The 20826-nt window shown below is 39.4% G+C and overlaps 1 protein-coding gene across 1 annotated transcript; it reads left to right on the top strand.

The window, feature by feature from the left end:
• The first annotated feature begins 753 nt into the window (after nt 1-753).
• On the top strand, nt 754-17749 carry LOC141932855 (carbonic anhydrase 3-like). The gene is made up of 7 exons (XM_074847037.1): nt 754-843; nt 1789-1986; nt 9586-9704; nt 10517-10609; nt 11539-11604; nt 12482-12637; nt 16545-17749. The coding sequence occupies exons 1-7, from the start codon at nt 798-800 to the stop codon at nt 16662-16664; spliced, it is 798 nt and encodes a 265-aa protein (XP_074703138.1). The 5' UTR covers nt 754-797; the 3' UTR covers nt 16665-17749.
• Nucleotides 17750-20826: the final 3077 nt, after the last annotated feature.

Below are 20826 nucleotides of genomic sequence, written 5' to 3'. Positions count from 1 at the left end.
CCAGATCAGGGTTGTGCTGCACATCGAGTGGGAAACACCGATGCGGTCTCCTCGGGAGGGCCCCAGCCTCTCCCACTGTGATGCGATGCGGTCTTCTGGCAAACAGGCTTTCTACAACCAACTATAAAAAGCCCAGCCACCCTAATTTAATTTCAGAAACGAGACAGCCTAAGCTTCCTGGGTTTTGTGTCTATCTGTCTATGTATACGTGTTTTACATGAATTCGAAAACTGTTCCTACATCGCTTGTACCTCATTCTGGACATTCACGCCTTTCTCTGTTCGCGGCGCCGGGGCAGGCGGCAGCAGCCCCCTTCCCCTCACCAGGATCCCCTCACCAGGATCCCCTCACCAGGTTCCCCTCACCAGGTTCCCCTCACCAGGCCTCCGCAGCGCCGCCGCGGGTCCTTCCCCGCAGCCCCCAGACGCCAGCCCAGCTGGGGCCATGCCGGGTGCCCCGCGCTGCCCCACGCCGGGATCAGCCTCTGCACCCCCCGCGCCGCGGGACCCCCTCAACCCCCGTCCCCTGCTCCGGGGAGAGCCGCCCGGGACCCGGAGGTGGCCCGGGGGCGCCTCACGGTGGGCGCGGCGGGACGGCGGCGGGCGGGCGGTGCAAGGCAGCGCGGCTCTCCCCGCCCCCGGGGGTCGGGGCCCCGCTGTCGCTCCCGGCCCGCCGGCGGCGGGGAAGGGCACGGAGGTGGCGGGAGTCTATAAAAAGCGGCCGTGAGACGAGGCCACCGTCCTGCCAGAGCCGCCGGGAGAGGCTGAGGCGCGGCGCCGGGGCGCGGCAGCGACACCATGATCAACCCCAGCTACTACCCGTGGGGCTACGACGGCGACAACGGTGAGCGGGGGCGCGGGGCCGCGGCCCGGCCCGGCTCCTCGGCGGCCGCCGCCCCTGCGGGCAGCGGGTCTGAGGGCGAAACCCGGGCGAAACGGGAAGCCCCAGCAGTGCGCGCACGGAGCGGGGCACCGTGGGCTCCAGGCCGGCCTGGGTCTGTGCGGCGGCAGCGCGGGCCGGTGGCGTGGCCGGCTGGTCGCCACTCGCAGGTGTGGAAGAGCTGAAGCTGGTGGAGGGAGAGGCCGTGGCAGAGGCCTCTAAGTTGAAGAAAGTCAGTTTTCCCACTGTCCGTATAATTTAAAATGTGACATAGCTTTGAAGTCCATCCTCGGGCTAGCCTTGCTGCAGGGTCGCCGTGCAGCCAGGATCCCTCCTGCCACAATCCCTCCTGCCTGGAGGCTGGAAACCTGGGTGGCCTCTTGCTCCTGCGCTCTCCTCTGCTGTAGGAAGAACAGCACGGCCTCGGTCAGGCTTTTTCCACATGAAGTTCTTGATAAAACTGAAACGATAATTAAATCCACATTTCAAATTCCTGCCTTCTTCAGGTATCAGTGGTCTTTTCTCTCTCCAGATGGGTACATGGCGCCACATTGGAGTCATTTGGGTATATCCCATCCTATTTCTAGCCACTGCTGGGCTTGAAGTATACACATCTCCTTGCCTTCCTTGGTGTATTTCCAGTCTCTTATAAGTAAAGTCCTGAGGTTGCTTTGAGAGTTTACGTTCAGTTGAGTGGCTTGCAGTATCCAGTATTCCAGCTAGTATAATTAACAGTGAAACTCTTGACAGGACATGACTAACAACCAGATGATTAGTAATCTACTTACTAATACATTTAATTGATGTTCTATAGCAAAGCAAAACCGAGCTTGCATTTATTGTAACACAAGTATAATTCATACCTAGCTGGAAGAGGTTTTCATGATCTTTCTCTGTATTTTTTTCTAGGACCAGATCATTGGTACAAAAATTACCCGATTGCCAAAGGACGCCGTCAGTCACCCATTGAAATCAATAACAAAGATGTGCATTACGATCGCTCCCTACTACCATGGTTTGCTAGTTATGATCCTGGTGCAGCTAAGACCATCCTCAACAATGGGAAAACCTGCAGAGTTGTATTTGACGATTCATTTGATAGATCAGGTTAGTTTTGTTTTCGTCTCAAGCTGTCATTATATATCAATGATTATTTCTCAAGTTGTTTGGGAGACAGAGTGTGCTCTGAATGCTCATGTCTGTCAGAAGGTCTCTGTGTACTGCCTGCATGTGACAGACAGGTTTCTATCAGTCCAGTGCCCTGCACAGCTGGTGAGAAAGGCCTGGGACTACTTTTAAAGTCCGTAGGTAAAATCCTAGGGAATAGAGAGAGCTGCAAGGAAACTTGGTGCAGGATGAATTAAGGTGTAAGGTAAATTTCTAAGCTTGCAAAAGCCATTGCAGTTGTGTTGCTTTCCAGGAGCAGGGAGTCCGGGCTTTATCTATGAGGACTGAATTGCATCCAAGCTGTTTGAGATGCCCTGCAGAACATCTTTGACTGTGTATATGGCTGAAGTTATATTTGAAAACTGTACCTATGTAATATCTGATAAGTGATGTTGCCACAAAGTCATCAAAATCAGTTAAAACTCCCTTTGGCATTCATGAGATTTTGTCTTAATGAGGATTATAGGGCTGACAACTTCCAGTGGTTCAGCTTGAATGTCCAAAATCATTTATCCACTTGTAGTTATGACAACATACAATGTGCTGCATACATAATCCATAGGTTTTAAGAGTTAGTGGGTTATATATATTGAGGAGATATGTCTGTTCTGTTTAACAGGTGCTAGAGGTGGTTGGCAGAACCACTGACATTTCATGTTAATGCTCTTGGCTATATTTCAAAGGAAGAAACATTACTGAAAGAAGTATGAAACTGCATTAGTACTGTGATAAAAAGGAAAAACCAAATGCATACCTCACGCTTTATTCTTGTATCAAGGTCAACAAAATGGTGTTATTATTTGTAGTATATGGGATGGTAAGAAAAGGAAAAAGAAATGTCAGTTTCAGTAAAATATTGAGAAGTCTGTCTTCCACAGTGTACAGTACAGACTTAGTTCTTAACTGCATTAAAAGTTCCAATTTCTATTACAATGTAACTAGGAATGACAGCTGTAATTACTAGGAGAAATTTTACTAATAGGTTGATTGATCTTAAATATCTATGGGCATGGATTTTTAATGAATGACTTTTGTGAAAACAGGATCAAAATGTACGTACGCTGGACTAGGTAATACACTGTCAAAACCCACAAATAGCTATGCGGTCAAGAGTTTGATTACTTTTCTAGCAAAGTGGGAATCTTTAATGTTATTTGAATAAAAATATTAATGTCAGATAACACAATACATCAGCAAAGAGATGTAGCTGTGGCATATGAGAAGACCTCCATGACCATTACTTACCATTTTTTACCATATCTTGTATTTGTTGGAACAGCGTCAAATATATCAATGGTTGCATCTTCTGCATAAATGTCAAAGTAATTATTGTTATAATTACTCAGATTTTACATGGGAGAGAGTATCCAGGCACAGCCATCTACAGCATGGATGTAACACTGTGGCCACAAAGAGCAAAAAGTTTTGGAATGTTCTGAATTTTTTTTCAGAACTGCTCAGTAACTGTTGTGTTCTGATCTCAGAAATAAAAAGTGACTCACTGGAAAAAAAGTAGGTGTATTTCTCAACTCTTTGAAGGCAAGAAACATTCGGTGTTTATTGTTATGTCTTCTTTGTTATACCATTGCCTGCAGAGTCTGTGGGTGGTGTTCCTTCTCTAATATAATGCTAATTGCAGGACAAATTCCACTGTGCATACTCCTACTGACTTGAGCATGTTTTAAGTTTTTTAGGATATGTATAGTGACTTATTTTTTTGTGTAAAGGAACCACCAGCTGCATAAAACATACATATGTAATAGCAGTCATGTCCTTTGGAAAAAAGACTATCTATCTTATCTATCTATCTATCTATCTATCTATCTATCTATCTATCTATCTATCTATCACTCTGTCTATTTATCTGAGTTATTTCTGAGTTAACCAGAAAACTAAGGGCTTCCTTTATTTTCCTGACTTTTTCAGTTAGAGTGGTCAAACCCATATCTGTAGTTCTTTCTAGGTTTTCATTAGTGGTAGATGAAATAGATTGCAGAATAAATTGCAAAGATGAGTGATAAAACAAATTACATTGGATGTCTCCAGGTTTTACTTTCATTGTGTCTTCTGTTCCAGGAATACTTTGAATATTCACTGGTGGGACAGTTTCTTAAATTATTAGAAGCTTCCAAGGAAAGTGCCATCCATGTAATTCACATATTATGTTGATAAAGGCCTTATTACTGTTATCTTTGCAGTTAGTCTAGTGGAAGGAATTGGAAAATTTATCTCCAGCTATTTATAAAGTCTTACTGACTTTAAGAATCTTCTGTACAATTGAAGGTTTGATGACAGATACTTGCTTTAGGAGCTGTGTCATGCCTCTGCTGCCTGTGTTGTACAAGTTAATGACTGTTGTGGACTCAGTTGCCTGTCTTACCGTACCTATGTGGAAGAAGGACCTTAAGCACTGTAAAATCATCATAGGGGTCTCGAAATCCAGGAGATAACTGGGAGCTGAAATCAAAACCTTCTAGGTGGCTGTGCCCAATAAGACCCATACCAGAACTTGGGTACTACCACATAGCAGCCTACCACTGCTTTGTTGTTTGGCGTGAATGGCAACTCCGATACTTTTAGATTCAGCATTGAATCTGGTTTTGTTTTGAATTAGGGCTGCAATCTCATTTCTACTAGCAGAGTCCATTTGCTTTTAAACTTCCAAAAGTATTCATGCCAGAGAAGTGTCCTGAGAGCACCTAACTGGTAGGACCATTGTCATGATGCTGTGTGAGATATATAGTTTATAACTTCCTTACAATTAATGTAATACCTTAGTTAGATGGTTAGATGAAGGTGTTCGATTGTTTAATAAACAGTAAAGATACATAAGCCTTGTACTGGAACCCAGACAGCAGCTGGGGAGGGATACACTAAAGCTCTGTCAAATGGATGCCTTCTTTCAGCTTCTCAATTTGTTATTTTTGTTACGTCCTTAGCACTTTCTGTGGAAGTTCATTGGCCAAACAGATTCCTACTTCTCCTTTTACTGACTTTCTCATGAATGACATTTAAGGGCTTGGAGTACCTCAGTGCAGGCACAGTTTCTTTCAAGGTTACCTTGATGCTGTTTGCAGAATCTTTCAATTTCTTAGCAAAGGAATATGTGCCTTTGGAAGTGGATGATGCAAAAAAAGTTTAAAGAGACAGTTACTCTAAGTAGAGTAAGCTTCTTACTGATCTCATTTAGCATGACTAGTGCTTGTGGACAGCATTTCCTAGAGTATCACTTTGTGGGAGATCTCATTTATCTTTGCAAACGAGATTTTGATTATCAACTTCTGGTGAATAAATATGTATTTGTTGACTGGTTCTAAAACAATGAGGACAAAACCCAGTAACTTTAATTAAAACTGTGGGAAGTCTGTCCATAGAAACTCAAGTTATGGTTGATCCTGCAAAAAGTTACTTAATATTTTGTGTACTGAATTTACACTGGAACAAGCCAGCAGCCGTTATAAGAATAGCACAGCTAAATCCCAATGCTTGTGTAGCTGTGGTACGTACCACTTGACGGCTATACCACATATTGCAAAGGCCAGCAAACTTAAATTCTTCCTTCAGTGTTTAACACATCTATCATTTGTAGTGTCTGCATGAAGGTACTGAGCATTAATATGATCACTGCAGACCTGAAGAGTTGAATTTCTGTTAACTTTGAACTTCCATTGTTAGAGGTAAAAATGCTTGAACAGTCAAGGGTGTCTTCTGAGGCTACAGTTACCCAGTGGACTGTCAGTTTTCTCCCCCTGGAGGTGAGGATTTCAGCCCTACCGTAGATCACAAAGAAAGATGGTTTGGGAGCTCACTGATGAACAGGTTGTGATCAAGAGGCACAAAACTGGAAAAGGTGTGTTGCAGTGCAGGTGAGGGTGGGTGGCACACTGACAGACTTCTGTCAGATGCTTCTCTTTCCCAGTCTGTCCCTGTAAGAGTATAAAGTTCAGATACAAACAAAAGTAATTCTTCTGCATATCTATTCAGTACTTGCTTATAGAAAATTTCAGTAAAAACTAAAATTTCAGTTCCAAAAGCTTTTAGGAAACACATTTTATCCCTGCAGTTAGCCAGACTGTTTCAGTAGAGATCCTCTTTTGAGCAGAGGCTTTTTTATAGCATCTAAAATATGTGGCACTGACATTAAAAAGCTGTAGGTTTTCTACTGCACTTAGATTCTGTTATAAAGCAGCATAACAAAGGTAATATGTCTTATTCAATTGTCATGCAGTAATACCTTACTAATTTAATTTCACCGTGGTTTACCAGTTCATTTTATGTATTTGGCAGGATGTGAGGATCATAAATCTTGTAAGAACAGTTATTTCTTCTCATGTTCATAAACACAGCTCGCCTCATGAGTCTGTTTGGTGCTCCTTGTGTTTTTCCGCCTGACTTTCACAGTGTGCCTTCACAGCAAACAGTGAAGGTATTTGTGTAGGCATAACTTTGCCAATTTTACCTCATTGAGGATAGATGACAACTGATATTAGTGCACATTAACAACCAGACCCCTACCTGAGCTGCTCAGCAAGTGGATGCAATTATTTCAAAACCTTCTTGTCACATTTCTGTTGTTAAGGATGAGTGGAGTGGCCATCTCCACTCAAACTGTGTCACACCTTCATTTTGTGTGTAAACACACAGAGTGAGATACAGAGCTTTTTCTTGCCTTAGTTACACTCTTCTGTGCAACACTTGCCCTCTCTTGGGCAAACGTCTGCCTCAGTGATTACATTGAGAGTGAAAAAAAAAACATTCTTTTATTAGCCAGTTCTGTCTCATGCTGCTCAGTTTATGACAGATCAAACAAAAGGTGAACTTTTTCACTGGAACTGACATCCACACGTGTGTCCGTGTAGGATTGCTCTGTCATAGACGGTTCATCAGCGTGGATGAGAGGGACGTGGAATTTGAGCAAGTGCTTCAGACTGGTGTGACATTTTTATGTCTGGTATCAGGCACTGGTGGAGGGTGATGTGCAAACCCATGTGAAAAAAGTCAGTCACTGAGCAATGGGATGAGAGTTTGCAACAATAAGGCACCAAAAAGGAGTGAATACTTTTCTCCCTTGTCTTCCTGTGCTGGCTTGTATATTTCTGCAGCTGGGCCATGTTACTTTAATGACAGCAAGTTAAAGGGAGTTACATTTTGGTAAGTCTGCTGTGGCCGTCCTGTTACTTCCTGTAGAGCAGAAACAGGAACAGAAATGCCATGTTTCCAATATTCAGAAGTAAGTCCAGCCATTCAGGTAGCCATGTGAAAAGGGTTGCACAGTATTTCAGAGGACTAAGAGAAAAGCTATCAGGGAGTGAACCTGCTGGCTCCTTTTCTAAAGTTCTTGCTTTTAACTTCATGCAGTGTCATAGGGAGAAGCTCAGAGTGAGTCATGGGGCCTTCTAGAAAAGCATCCTTTCGTAATGTTATGTGGTAGGCAAACACCTATTGCAGCCTTAAAACTGGGAGACTCAGATATTTAAGGTGAACATTTCCTGTGTAATAATTGTTAGAATAATTCCCTGTTACATATAAACATGTAAATATATAAAAATACAGCTATATTTTAACACCACTGAAAAACAGTTTAAAGATACCATATTTTCTTTTATGAACTTCTACCTTGTATTCTTTTTTCTGACTGTTATATGGGTGTATATTTATTTGTGTTAGTATTTTCTGAAAACCAAAACCCAAGAGGATAAAAATACTTTTAGAATTTAGGTTCCAAGCCACATGTTTAAAAAAAGTAAAGATTTCTTTTACTAGCTTTGAGCTATGCAGACATAGTTTAGTATTTTTTTATGGTTTAGATATTGGAGAACTTAATTCTTGTAACTGTTTGGTTTACATTTTTAAAGCAGAGGGAAATTTCATTTACTGACAGAGGGAAATTTCGTTTACTTACATTGTCATTTTATGCATTTCTATCTTTTACAAATAAAAGAAAGAAGACACCTTTTTGTCCTTCAGGAGATGTTGGTTTATAGGCATCTTAGTCTTTGCATCATTCTGTCTGCTTAAAGTGTGATAAGTAAAAGCTACTGTCTATTTATAGATGAGTGAAGCAGGAATGTGTTGGCACGAGGTGATGCAGAGCTTCACCTAACGCCCAGTTGAAAATGTCTGCTGATGGCCCATCAGTGGAAATAATGACACATTTTTACGTTAAACTGGATTATTTGGTCTTACAGATCTATTTTAATGGAGAATTGATGGCCTTGTCAGCTACTACTGTTACTGTGTCTGCATCGGCCACAGTACTGGATGTCTGTGGGAACAAGTAAAGGGAATTTGTTGAAAATAACAGCTTGCTCTTAGTGTGCAGTAAAGAATACTCTTAATACATTATTTCTTGAGATGATCATGGATTTAATTTCTTTCTTTTTATATTTAAGGATGTTTTTCTTTATCATATAAAGACCTGTTCTTGCGAACTGCTGAATGACTTATAGGAATGCTATAACTTCTATCTCCAAATAAAGTGAATGAGAGTTTTATATTAATTAGTATTTGGTGAATGTGAAGAAGTTCTTCCCTTTTTATCGTGAGATTCTTTCAAATAAGCCACCATGGTACATAATGTAAAAATGTTAAGATTATTTAGAATACAGGGTATTGTTCATCACAGGCTGAACTTTTCTTTAGGAAAATAGCTTGCATTCTCAGTGATTGCTTTTCTGGCTCATTCATTGTTTTCTTTCTCCTCTTGCACAGCCGGAGGGAGCAGCCATTACAGCAGAAGCAGCATCAGTAGTTTCATAGATTTTTAAACAAATAAGTCATAGCCTGCAGTAAGACACGTAATTTGCAGTGTTTTGTGGGAATTTGTTTATCATCTAGCACTTCAGTAGCTGATCTTAATCATGGCTATTTTTGTGTGCTTTGATATAGGTAGATATTAGATAGAATTCAGGGGGAGATTAAGACTTCTAAATTTAGGTGTCATATGTGGGCTTTTAAAAGTAGGTGGGTTATGTCTCTAAACTCCCATTCTAATCAACAGAGATGGAGTCACACTTAATCAATGGGGTCCAGAGAGCAATTCAGGTCACCATCTGTGAGTGTCTACCTTAAGGCAAGCAGAATTACTCTAGAAGCTTGAATTAGGGGTTTACTTCAGTTACCCAAACACAGGCATCTCATGCCATTTTTGATAACCTAATGTGTTTCACCTTGCCTCCAGATGCTGCTTTAGAAAAATAAAGTTCTTCTACAGATCTTGTATCACATCTTCCAGTCCTAGAAGGTACTAGATGCACATTTATGCAGCTGAATTAAAACAATGATATCTATTGACTAGAATGGAAGCCTAGACACAAATAATTTCCATCTGCCTGTAAGTGCATATAGCTGAGGATGGTTGCCTGAAGTGCTGCTAAAATCAGTGCAGACTTCCGAGAGGTACTAAGTACTCTCAGAATGTAGAGCAGCTGTACAGTAAATGTGTAAATATGTATGTAAATATTTTAAAATTATATATATTTATTTTAAAAGATTTGAAAGATACTTGAGTCTAATGCTGTTGCAGATTATCAATTGCAGTGCTGAGAGGTGGGCCACTTCCAGGAGTCTACAGGCTGCGTCAGCTTCACTTTCATTGGGGTTCATCTGATGACCATGGCTCTGAGCATGTTGTGAATGGAGTGAGATATGCAGGAGAGGTATGACTCACTACTTTTTTTTTAAAATAGGGTGTAAAATAACATTTGTCATTATTGTTCAGGTGAGACAAAATTTGTCATTTGTCAGCTTTTCAAGGAGTTCTTTCTATTTATTTATCTGTGACGTTCTTACTCCCACTGATTCTTACAAACATGAATCAGGTTGAAGTAATTTTCACAGCATAAGAAAAGAAAAATATTGCATGAAACAATAGTTTCCATGTTCTTAAACCAACATGGACAGCAAGACTGAATTACTGAGAGGCAATGCAAACTTACTAAAACAGTATTCTGAAAGTATAGTATTATAGCAGAGCTATAAAATTGTAGTGACAGAAAGGAGGAAGAATGCGTGACCTTGTTTTCTACCACTTTAGGATTGTAAGGGAAGTTGAGATCTGTAGACTAATAATATACAAAGCTTACATTCTTATAGATTCTTTGCTAGAATTGCTGTAATTTGAAAGCCAAATAGAAATGAATCACTTATCAGTAGATGACTTCTGAACTGCATGTTTTACCTGCTTACTTAAGCATCTTTTCTGTCTTCTTCAGCTTTAAGATGAGATTTTTTTGAAATTTCTGTATTAAGTTGTTTATAGTTTATTTTAAAGAAAATAGTAGTCTAAATGGTAATATATGGCTCATATAACCCATATGAATTGCTGTCCGTTTGTTGGGGTTTTTTTTGAAGACCTAATCCTCTTCTTTGTTGCCCCAAACTCTCTCACGTATTGAAGAACTCTAAATTCATCCTTAGATGGCTTGCTCTTCAACAGTGGATTTTTTTACATGTTTTTCTTTGTTTCCAGCTACATTTGTTACACTGGAATCCCAAATACAGTAATTACCTTGATGCTGTGAGAAGAGCTGATGGAATAGCTGTTTTGGCCATATTTTTGCAAGTAAGTAGAAGCATGCAACACTTCTTTATACAGCTACTGTAGAGGTTTCTATTCTTACAGGGTTAAAAAACCAAACCCCTCTGAATATATTTTCTAGGGATTGTACCATATTGAAGGGCTTGATTTCAGTAATGCATACTTTTCAAGTTATAGAGCACGAGTCATGTTATTTCAGATGGTATCTAATACTACACACACTGGTCCCAGCAACTATTGTGTCACTATGTGGCTGGTGGAAGCTGTAAACTTGTATTCGTCCCTGCTTCGGGGACACAATGTCAGTAGTGGCCCTCTGACCAATAGTGGTCAGCTGTCTTTTGTGCTAATCATGGACTGATTTCAGGGACAGATACCACCCCTAGGCTTTTCATGAACTTTCTCACAGGCAAAACTAATGCGCCATCGATACATGTAGATCGTTCTTTCTTAAAATCCTTTTGGGATCATGCAGTCTTAGCCTGAAATAATTGGCTTTTGCTCTCTCTTGTTCAATTAATATTCACTAGAGATAGAAAGATGGACGTCTGTGTTGAAATCAACAATTGCAAACAGTAGATCTGACCATGAAATCTGGTTTTTAAACTAGAATGAAACTTTTTCCAAGTTCTGTACTTGAGTCTGAAGAATTCTTTATCTTTGTTAGGCTAAAATTCAATGTCAGCGGGAATAGCTGTATTGTCGAATTACCTGTGATGCTGAGTTTCTGTACTGATATAATTTCATCATTTGGATCATAATATCTGTTGGGGTACAGACAGAGGGTACAGACAGAAGACATAGCTTACTAAGCTGGTAGGGGTGATAGGTTCAGTTACTGCATTGTAATTTTACAGTGATATATGTTTAGATGCACATATTAAAAAAATAGGATGAAGATGAAAACTGATCTAGCAGAACTCTTTGATTAGCTTATGCTTTCTTCTTTACAGGTAGGGAAAACTCCCAAACCAGAGATGAAGAGAATTCTTGAAGAAATAAATGCTATCAAAACAAAGGTAACGATGTTGGGCTTTTCATTATAGGAAGATGGCTGCAAATTCTCAGGCCAAAAAAAAAATCAAGAGGCATGACTTTCTAGTTTTCAAATTCTACTCTGCAACATTGCCAGAATATACTTGTGAATAAAACCATGGGTAGCTTTTTCTTAACAAGAAAAGTCCTTTCTTCCATTTACATATGAGCCTTGTTTGGCTTTAGTAGGCCTTATAATTTTGTGAATATAAGTCATCTCACCAAACTTTACTCACCTAAAAACTAGGCATGGAGTCTTATTCTCTCAGTGGTCAGTGACAAAAGAAAGGCACTTTTGGAAGGTGGTTCATTTGGTCTTGAAATAGGCTGCCTAATGAACCTCTGGAAATGCCACTGACTAGACATCTGTGTCTCAGATAACATTATGTGATAAGAATCTCACATTGCATAGGCAAGACAGTTTGTTATTAGCACAAATATAAATCTAGAGTACCTGTCTCACTTCATTATATGGTGACCTAACCCAATATTTAATAGATAGGCAGAATTTCCATAAGAAAAGAGACCATAAAGAAGAGTACAGAATGCACAGAAATGAGTGAAGCGCATTGGTACTGGACGCGGCTTCACGTGAGTTAGTTCAAGTACAGGAAGTAACATCATGGAGTTGTATGTTGTGTCACGCTTCTCTGGGCCCATCTGTGAGGGTCATACAGTCCACTTACCTTTACACTGCATCATTATGTCTTGTGTAGATATGTGCTTAGTTTCCTTAGTTCATACCTTTGAAGTATCTGAGTCACTCTCTGTTTCTTAAAATACCAGAACTGTGTCTTTACCTAATCTTGACTAGAGCTGTTGAAGAGTTTTCTGTTTGGTTTTGTTGTGGTTTTTTTAAAGGGGAAAGAAGCTCCTTTTACAAACTTCGATCCTTCAATTCTTTTCCCTAAATCTCATGACTATTGGACATACCATGGGTCTTTCACTACTCCACCTTGTGAAGAGTGCATCACCTGGATTGTTCTTAGAGAGCCTATCATAGTCAGCTCGGACCAGGTAAACTTCACATCATAGATAATATTTTACCCACTTCTTTTTAGTTACATGCCATAACCTGATCTTATTCTTTTGACAAGGAAAATGCTTATTGGATTCTGTGAGAAATTGCATGATTAAAAGGACAGTGAATAACTGAATGCCTTAAACTACCTTGGAACTCCATAGGGAACCTGTAAAAATCTTCAAAGGACTGCAGTCTACAATCTAGTATGTGCAATCAACCTATTAGACACACCTCTTTATCTGTCTCTGTATGACTCCTACCTACATTAACCTTCTCTACTTGGAATAGTTCATTGTTTCCTAGCCCATGTCAGACATCATGATGGTTCAAATCCACAGACATCAGAGAGCTTTATAAATCAGTAAAATCATAACACAGTGTAGATGGTAAGAGTTTATACCAGTTTAGAGTGTGACTGACAGCAAGCAGTAGTTACTGTATATGAGAGTTCTTGCTCCCGTGGGCAAGAGACCTCTTAACATCAGCTAAAGAAAAGAGTAGTTGTCTTTTTGTTTCCCAGTCCCTCTGCTCCCATGATATTAACTCTTGTTAGCAGGAAAGGATGGAGCTGGATGTGGCTCATACCTTGTATTTTACACAGAGCTCAAAACACTGCATTACACCAAGAGCCAATGTAGGAAAGCTCAAGCCATTAACTTGTATTCTCTTGCAACTATTTAAATCAGAACATTGACACATTTAGCTTATGTTAGATTTGCACCAACAACTTTGATTACACAGGATTTTTTCAATCATTTGTATTGTCTTAAGCTTCCTCACGTGAAGCGTTCATTGCTTATGATGAATGTTTGAGGGTAATCACTGGACAAATTATGAAATAAAGCTGCTCTAAAATCCAGTGAGATAGTCAGGTACCATAACTACATTGCACACTGGATGAAGCAGGAGTCCACTGTTCTCACCTAATGCAGCTGAGCATTTCCAACTTTTCGAACATTCTCCTTTGCAAATGTGTCTCACAGCATGCTGCTTTCAAAAGCATCTCTTATCAGAGTATAAATGTAATGGTATTGGTGATTCTATCTGCCCCATATTCTAAATGGCATCACATAACTGGGAAAGTTAGGGAAGTGTTGTATCGGGTGCTTTATACCTATGATTCTAGAAGGTATAACAGCTAAGTTTTTGCAAATGGGAGCAGCATCAGATATCTATAATTTCTTGTTAATTTGAAAGCATTCTCTGATCACTTACTGTAAAGGAGTATTTCTTGTTAATCCTCATTTCTCCTCAGCCCGGTTTATAGAAGTTTGAATGCCCTCTTCCATCACATTTCAGCCTATGATTCTACTTGTACCACACAAGTCAGTTTTCTCAAATGAGATTATTCCTCTACTCAGCAGACTATAATGATATGATATCACAAATTTCAAGACTTCAGGATAGTGAAAACATGAACATTAATCAAGTGACTGACTTGCTACATAGATGTTATACATAGACACATAACTTTTCATTTTAGGTTCCAAGGTGATGATAACGTATTTTGTTGTATTGATTGATGTGCATGTATCACAAAAAAAATCTATTTTCTAGTACTTTGTATTTATGTGGCTCTTTATCTTTCAAAGAATAGAACTCAGGTATGATGGGAACCTTAGCTGGCAAGAGATGAAATATGGTAATGTATTCATATAACTTACAGCTTAATTTTTGCAGTTTATTGATCGATCTGTCTCCTGTTTCCTTGCCCATGTGAAAACTAAAATACGTGGGCTATTTTGAAGCTGGTACATGTGTGAAAAATACAAATATGGTCTGACTGGCTTCCACAAAATAAATCTGCTTAGAGGCTTATATTATAAAAGACCAACGACGGATTTTGTTGCGAAAAGTGTAGTCATTACTGAGCATCTCTGATTTAAAATGTGTTTTTAAAAGAATAACTAATCACATCATTCATCCAGCCTCATGAAAAGACTTTTTGATCACTGCTTTATTTGGGTGATGGCCTTCTTTTCAGCTTATCTGAAGTTAGTCTGTTTTGGGAAGCAGACTATTCTCTAACTGGCCCTACTGTAGAAAATATGGAGTATTTAAGGTAAAAAGGAAATTACTACATATAGATGGGACATTGGCTCTTACTCTGCTTTTCAGGCAGAATTGGCAGTGTATGTGAGGTACTGTATACAAATACAATAGAAAAACTTTCCTCACTCCAGAGTGCCTGCAGTCTAAATAATGTATTCATAAAAGAGGATTGTGTTACCAATTATTTCTAATCCTAGAAAGTGTACTACCATGGCAGCCTCATTAATAGCAATTATTTTAAGTGTGTGTGCATTTACAGTGGATCACTAGGATGCTTTTACAGCCAGATGGTAATAGTATATTAGCCACAAGGATAAGCGCAGTCACTGTGAATCAGTACTCTGCAGGAAAAATCAATTAATCGGAAATCCCTGTGAGGTGTAGAGTGGGTGGCCTAGCTGCTCAGATTACTTTTAATGAAAGGATAGGAATTTAACTGTGGAATAACTATCCAATTGCAGACTAATTTTTTCACCTTTATGTAGCTATAGCCTGAATATATGCTTCTTTTTTTATTTCTGAGTAGGGAAAATCTTCCACAAAGAATAACAAAACCCAGCAATCTCTTTTTCAATAGTACTTTATCAGTATTAACGAAACCAATGAACGATTTTCATCTCCTACTGTTCCCATGCAAATTATTCTTCATCTGAAATGAAGAATTACATTTCAGATTTCAGATGAATAATCCAGCTGCTGCATATTATACGGGTTATAAATGTGGACTCATCATTGTTCAGGCAAACTGAGATAGCTGGCTTTTCTGAGCTGTGTAGTGAAGAGCAATGTTCAGATGCCTGAGCTAGCTCAGTCCATAAACTGGAATCAGTATAGTTACAGTGAACCCAGCTTTTACAGCCCAGACAGAAGTTCTGCTTCTGTTGGACTTGGACTCTGTACTGTAAAAGGTAGATACATCAGCATATTGAAGCTAGTTGCAAACAAAGTTGATGTGTGCCATGGATGGGGCTACATTTTCAAGTGTACGCATGGGGAAATGTATGCATCCTTTTCACGGTAAGCCATTCAAACAGGGTAGTGTCAAGTGTTTGAACCACAGCTGGTACACTTTCTGTCTAATGTTGTGCATGGCAGTGACAACAACCAACCATAATGTATCTGTAAGTGGGTATATGTGTTGCATCCTTTGAAAATCAGAAAGCAGTAGAGGAGGAGCATTATACAGTTTTGAAGAGTATGGGCAGAACTCTTCTTACGGCATCCCTCAAAAAACCCATACCTTGGTTAAAAAAAAATGGCCAAGGAGAGTCAAGCTGCAGACCCTGTTTACAAACCATTTGAAACCCTGACCAAGTCATTAACCAGATTTACATTGCTGTTATTAATAATGGACTTTTTTGTGTCATTGCAGCAGAATGTATCGTCTGCTACAGACCCACCATGGAAATGAACAATTAGTTTATAATTTAGCCTTAACAGCTTGCAATTCCAGAGGGTTCTTAACAATTAGACACTAAGGCAGGGTTCAAGTAGGAGAGGTTTATTAGGGCATAGACTGTTCTATTCACATTTTCTGAGGACTTCCCACAGTTTCTGTGACGTACTACACAGTTCTTTAGACAGTACATAAATGAGAGTATTTTTCACAATCCTGTTCAGATAGGACCAATTTTTTTCTGTCTTGACTATTTCTAAGAACATTACTGCTAGGAAAGGAACATGAGTACTGTTCTTGTGGTGATGGGGTGAAGGACATGTTCACAACTTTGAAGGACACTTTCTCCCCAGCTTCAGGGCATGGGCCAGCCTCCTTGGTTTAATTGTTGGGCTGTGGATTTGATCTCAAGGTACTGCCATCAGGACACTTTGATTTTTGCTCTCCTGCAGATGGCGAAGCTCCGCAGCTTGTCCAAGAATGCTGAGAATGAACCTGTTCTCCCCCTGGTTGATAACTGGCGCCCAACTCAGCCTCGGTATTTCAGGATGGTGAGCGCATCATTCCTCTAGGACCTGTCTCAGGTTGGGTATCCCTGAATGAGGCAACCTCTAGAACTAAGAGATGCTTTTGATTTGTGTCCTCTCTTGCATTTAGACAGAACTACAGCTGTAGGTCCAGAGGCTGAAACTTTGAGTCATGAAATGTGAATTTCACTTTCAGAGGATAATATTTACTTAGGCAAATCCTAGCATTAAAATGGAAGTAGACAATCTGTTTGGCTCTTCATAACTGCTTTAACATTAGCTTTTGTTAATAGTACGAAGGAAGAAAGAAGATGCTACTAACAGCTACAAAACCATTTCCTGTTGCCCACATGCCCCTTGATGCTTGCCTTATTCCATGTTAAAAAGGTTGCAGTTAAGAGAAGTAATTGTTTTCAGCATGAAAACATATTTTTCAGTAGTTGTTTTCAGCATTATCCGTATCCTGCTCTGAGCTGCACCAGTTAATGCACAAGGCGTTCTTGGAAATAAATGAGAGCCCTCATTGGTATTTGATACTCACATAGAATATGAAAGGATAGAAAATTTCTTCATAACCATTGATAAAGAACTAAGCTTTTAACTTCTTAAAACAGTGAACAGGTGAAGCAGAGAGGTCTGTTCTGAAAATTGTATTCATGGAGTTATATGTAGTTAAAACTGTGGAATGGGGGAAGAGCTGTTTCTGTTTGTGTCACAACTGATTGTCCATATTAAAAGACTAATCTGCATTTTAAAGTTGTAGCAAACAAAGTGACATGGATTTTGAGAACTTGGTCTTTGTATCCTGAATATGTATTTTCTCCATGTATGCAAGTGCTTTTCTGTGTAAAAAGGGTGTTAAAATAGCAAGAGTTCTTAATCTTTTCAGTGTTTTTTTTTGAGGCAGATTTTCACTTCATGTGCAAATATAATTGATACTGCTGTCAATGAGATTTGTGCATAAATATCTGAAACCACAGTTTGACTCTCCTGATCAAAATGCCGTTGACCAGGGTGTTCTTGTCTCTTGTTTTGGCATAAAGAACAATGAAACAGGATTGTAAGCCTATACTTGAAATAACAGTATCTCTGCGTTAAGAAATCCAACAATAATAAATACATTTACTTAAGAGTTTTTGTTCTGTATGGTTTTTTTCCAGTTTTAGAAACATGTAAAAATAACAGAATTTTAAAGAAAGACTTGTCAATGTGCTCTGTAATACACCTTCATGGAAATTGACGATTGATGGTATCTTTTCCGGATGTTTGTTTGAACTACAAGAGTGCTGATAATATTTCATGTGACTGCAAGCAAGGAAATAGCATTTAAAATATGCTACATCATTGAGACATCCACATCTATTCTTTTAGTGAGATCACCCTATTCTGACAATGGCTTTCTTGTAATGTCATATGAATCAACTCCTTTGCAAGTTGATTGCACAGTGGTAAAGTTCAGTCTGTATCTGAAACCATTAATCTGAATGGTAATTTACATTGAGCTCTGGAAATATAAAGCAGCTGCTGCTCTGGCAGTGGCTGGACTCTTAGCTGCCATGTTCTAGGACAGGAGGATGTTGCTGAGCTTGGTGGTGAGATAGGGGTTATGCTCCCTGTCTTCAGGTTCCCCACTGTGAAAGGTTCTGGACCATATCCTCATTTTGCTTTCTTCCTTCAAATAGGTAGTGTTGTGGCTGGGAAATTTCATTTAGTCATTGTTAGTATTTCCCAGCTAATTTCCCATTTCCTAGTGGATCACATTGTGCTGTTCGTGTTTGCACTTTTCATTTGTAGCCACATTGTGAAATGATTCAGATGAGTTAACATCTATTTACGTTGCATGCACATATTGCTGACTTTGACACAGGTTGTCTTACATGTACATGCTTCCACTTACTCAGATGGATGACTTACATCAAGAAAGCCTATGCAGGTCCCTATTTTTTAAAACTTTTTTTTTTTTTTAATACTTGATTAAATGTAATTTCTTCTCAGCTGGGTCATTCCAGGACAGTTCAAAGCATAGCTTTGTGTTTGACCACTGGTACCCAACACAGTGTTAGCTGTAGGCATAAAAACATGTTGCTGGATTGTGCTTTATACTTCAGAGAAAGGTTTAATCCATAAAGATCTTTTTTTTTTTTGTCATAAATTAAGTAAATACCTAAACCAACATCAACAAGTATTCTGTATCTGTTATACTGAACAGGAATGCAAGTCACAGAACATCATTGACTATGCAGGACAGGGTTCTGATAGAATACCCAGTGCTTCCTGCCTTCAGGTGAAAATGGCAATTTCCTGATGTGTGAAAATATAAGAAAACAATACTATAAATACCTTTCTACTTTCTGCTTGTTTTTCTCCAGTCAATTCTGCAGTATATATCTGCTTACGTATATGTTACTTCATTAGAAAAAGGAATTTTGAACCAAAAATTATTTTTCTAAAATGCATAATTTGCTGTGAATTACAATAGAAGTTATTTTATAACGTGCTTTATTTAACTAAGTTGCATGTCTCAGAGCTTAGAGCAGGCTTTATCATTCTTGCAATTCATGATATTGCAAATCTGGAACATGTATTCTCAGAGGTTTTTTAATGATATGGTGGTTTCCCAGTCACATTGCAAAGGAGCTGTATGGGTTCTATAAATGAAGCTGAGGTAAGCCTCATCCTCTAGAGCCATGTTTAGTAACTTTTAAACTTGAAGCAATGTCTCTAAAGAAAGTGTTATTTGACTTTTTCATGCTGTTGGTTTCATAATATCTGTATAATTAGTAAAAGGTATATTAAATTATGTCAGGACTGTGTTGACTCAGTTGCAGATGGGAGGAAGTGTATGAATATGGGTTTTGGCGGTTGTTTTACAGACCTCCTTCCAATGTTTAAGGGACTGTCTGAAGTAATGATGACAGATCGAGAAAACAATGGTTCAGCAGGCATTGGAAAAAATGGAAGGTGTAGGAGTAGAACGAAAACAAAAAGCCCAAGAATGGGAGTGGCACTTCAGGGGCATGGTAAATTGAGCTGTAAACTGAAAGTGTGAGATTAGGGAGAGTTTTGAAAGCAAGGGAGGAAATGTGGGGTGCTGTGAGTCAGCATTTAGAATGTGTTCATGTCTGATGCAATTTTCTCTCTGGCTGTGTTCATTATTATTTTACAGAGGTTCCCCCTTGCTTTTAGCTTGCAGCTTTCTGTAAGTACAAGAAAAATTAATCGCTGGTATGACTGAATTCAGGTCACCGCAGGTCACTGTAGTAATTACATCCCACACATCTCGCTTCTACCTGCAGATTTCCACTGTGCCATGTAGTTCTATGCACAGCGAGAGCAGGGAGCCCTGGGTTCACAAGTATATGGTAAAAAGGGAAGACATCAAATTTTCATCTGGGTGGGGTAGAAAACAATGAGTTACTACTGTATTTGACTTTATATAGCATGTATGCCTGACAGTACTTGGCAATATCAGTGCTAATTATTAGCAGTCCCTCTGAAACACAAATGCAGACGTGAGACATGCAGCCACATTGCACCTCTCATTGACCAGCCTCTTCTCCAAGTTACTTTTCATCTGCTGCAGATGTCAAAAATAATTTGACCTGGCCTAGCTCTGTGGTGCTGTGAGTCTTCCTGAAGCTTGAAACAATTTAAAGGGATGGCTGTACCTGCATCCACATCACTGGCAATCTTGAACATGAGTAAGAAGGTGCGTGTGGAATGACATCACAGCTGCTGTAGCACCAGAGACATGATTATCCTCATCAACAATGAAGATGCATTACCATCAATTTTAGGTAAGATCTGCCTGTGAACTTGGTCAGACTAAAAGATATCCCTGCTAAACATGTGAGAAGTCCATTTTCTCATGTTGCTTGGTGGGAACTTCTTTAGCCCCAACATTGTGCTGGTCAGAGAAGCTATCCTTAGGTTACCTGTGTGCAGGAGGGTAGGAAACGATCAACTAGCAGTCTCACTTTGCGGATGTCCCTGAGACACGCAAGAAGAGGTAGATGTAGATATTAGTCTAAAATTTTATATTAAAATAGACATGGATTTTAGTGGGGAAGAAGAGTCAAAATCATTCAGATGATGGATATTTCTGAAGAATTTAGACTCATCAAATCTGCTTTAGATCAGGACTACATTTGATCAAATGTGACTTTTTCTATATCCAAATTTATGCCTTGGAAATTTCATTACAGTC

Source organism: Strix aluco, chromosome 1, assembly GCF_031877795.1.
Source record: "Strix aluco isolate bStrAlu1 chromosome 1, bStrAlu1.hap1, whole genome shotgun sequence".
Classification (NCBI taxonomy): Eukaryota; Metazoa; Chordata; class Aves; order Strigiformes; family Strigidae; genus Strix; species Strix aluco.
Note: the sequence above shows the minus strand (reverse complement) of the source record. Positions and strands in the feature narration are given on the sequence as shown.

Coding starts and splice junctions, on each gene's coding strand:
- LOC141932855 (XM_074847037.1), top strand. CDS start 798: ATGATCAACCCCAGCTACTACCCGTGGGGCTACGACGGCGACAACG. Junction 9,705..10,516: donor GAGTGAGATATGCAGGAGAG/GTATGACTCACT, acceptor CTTTGTTTCCAG/CTACATTTGTTACACTGGAA. Junction 11,605..12,481: donor TAAATGCTATCAAAACAAAG/GTAACGATGTTG, acceptor GTTTTTTTAAAG/GGGAAAGAAGCTCCTTTTAC.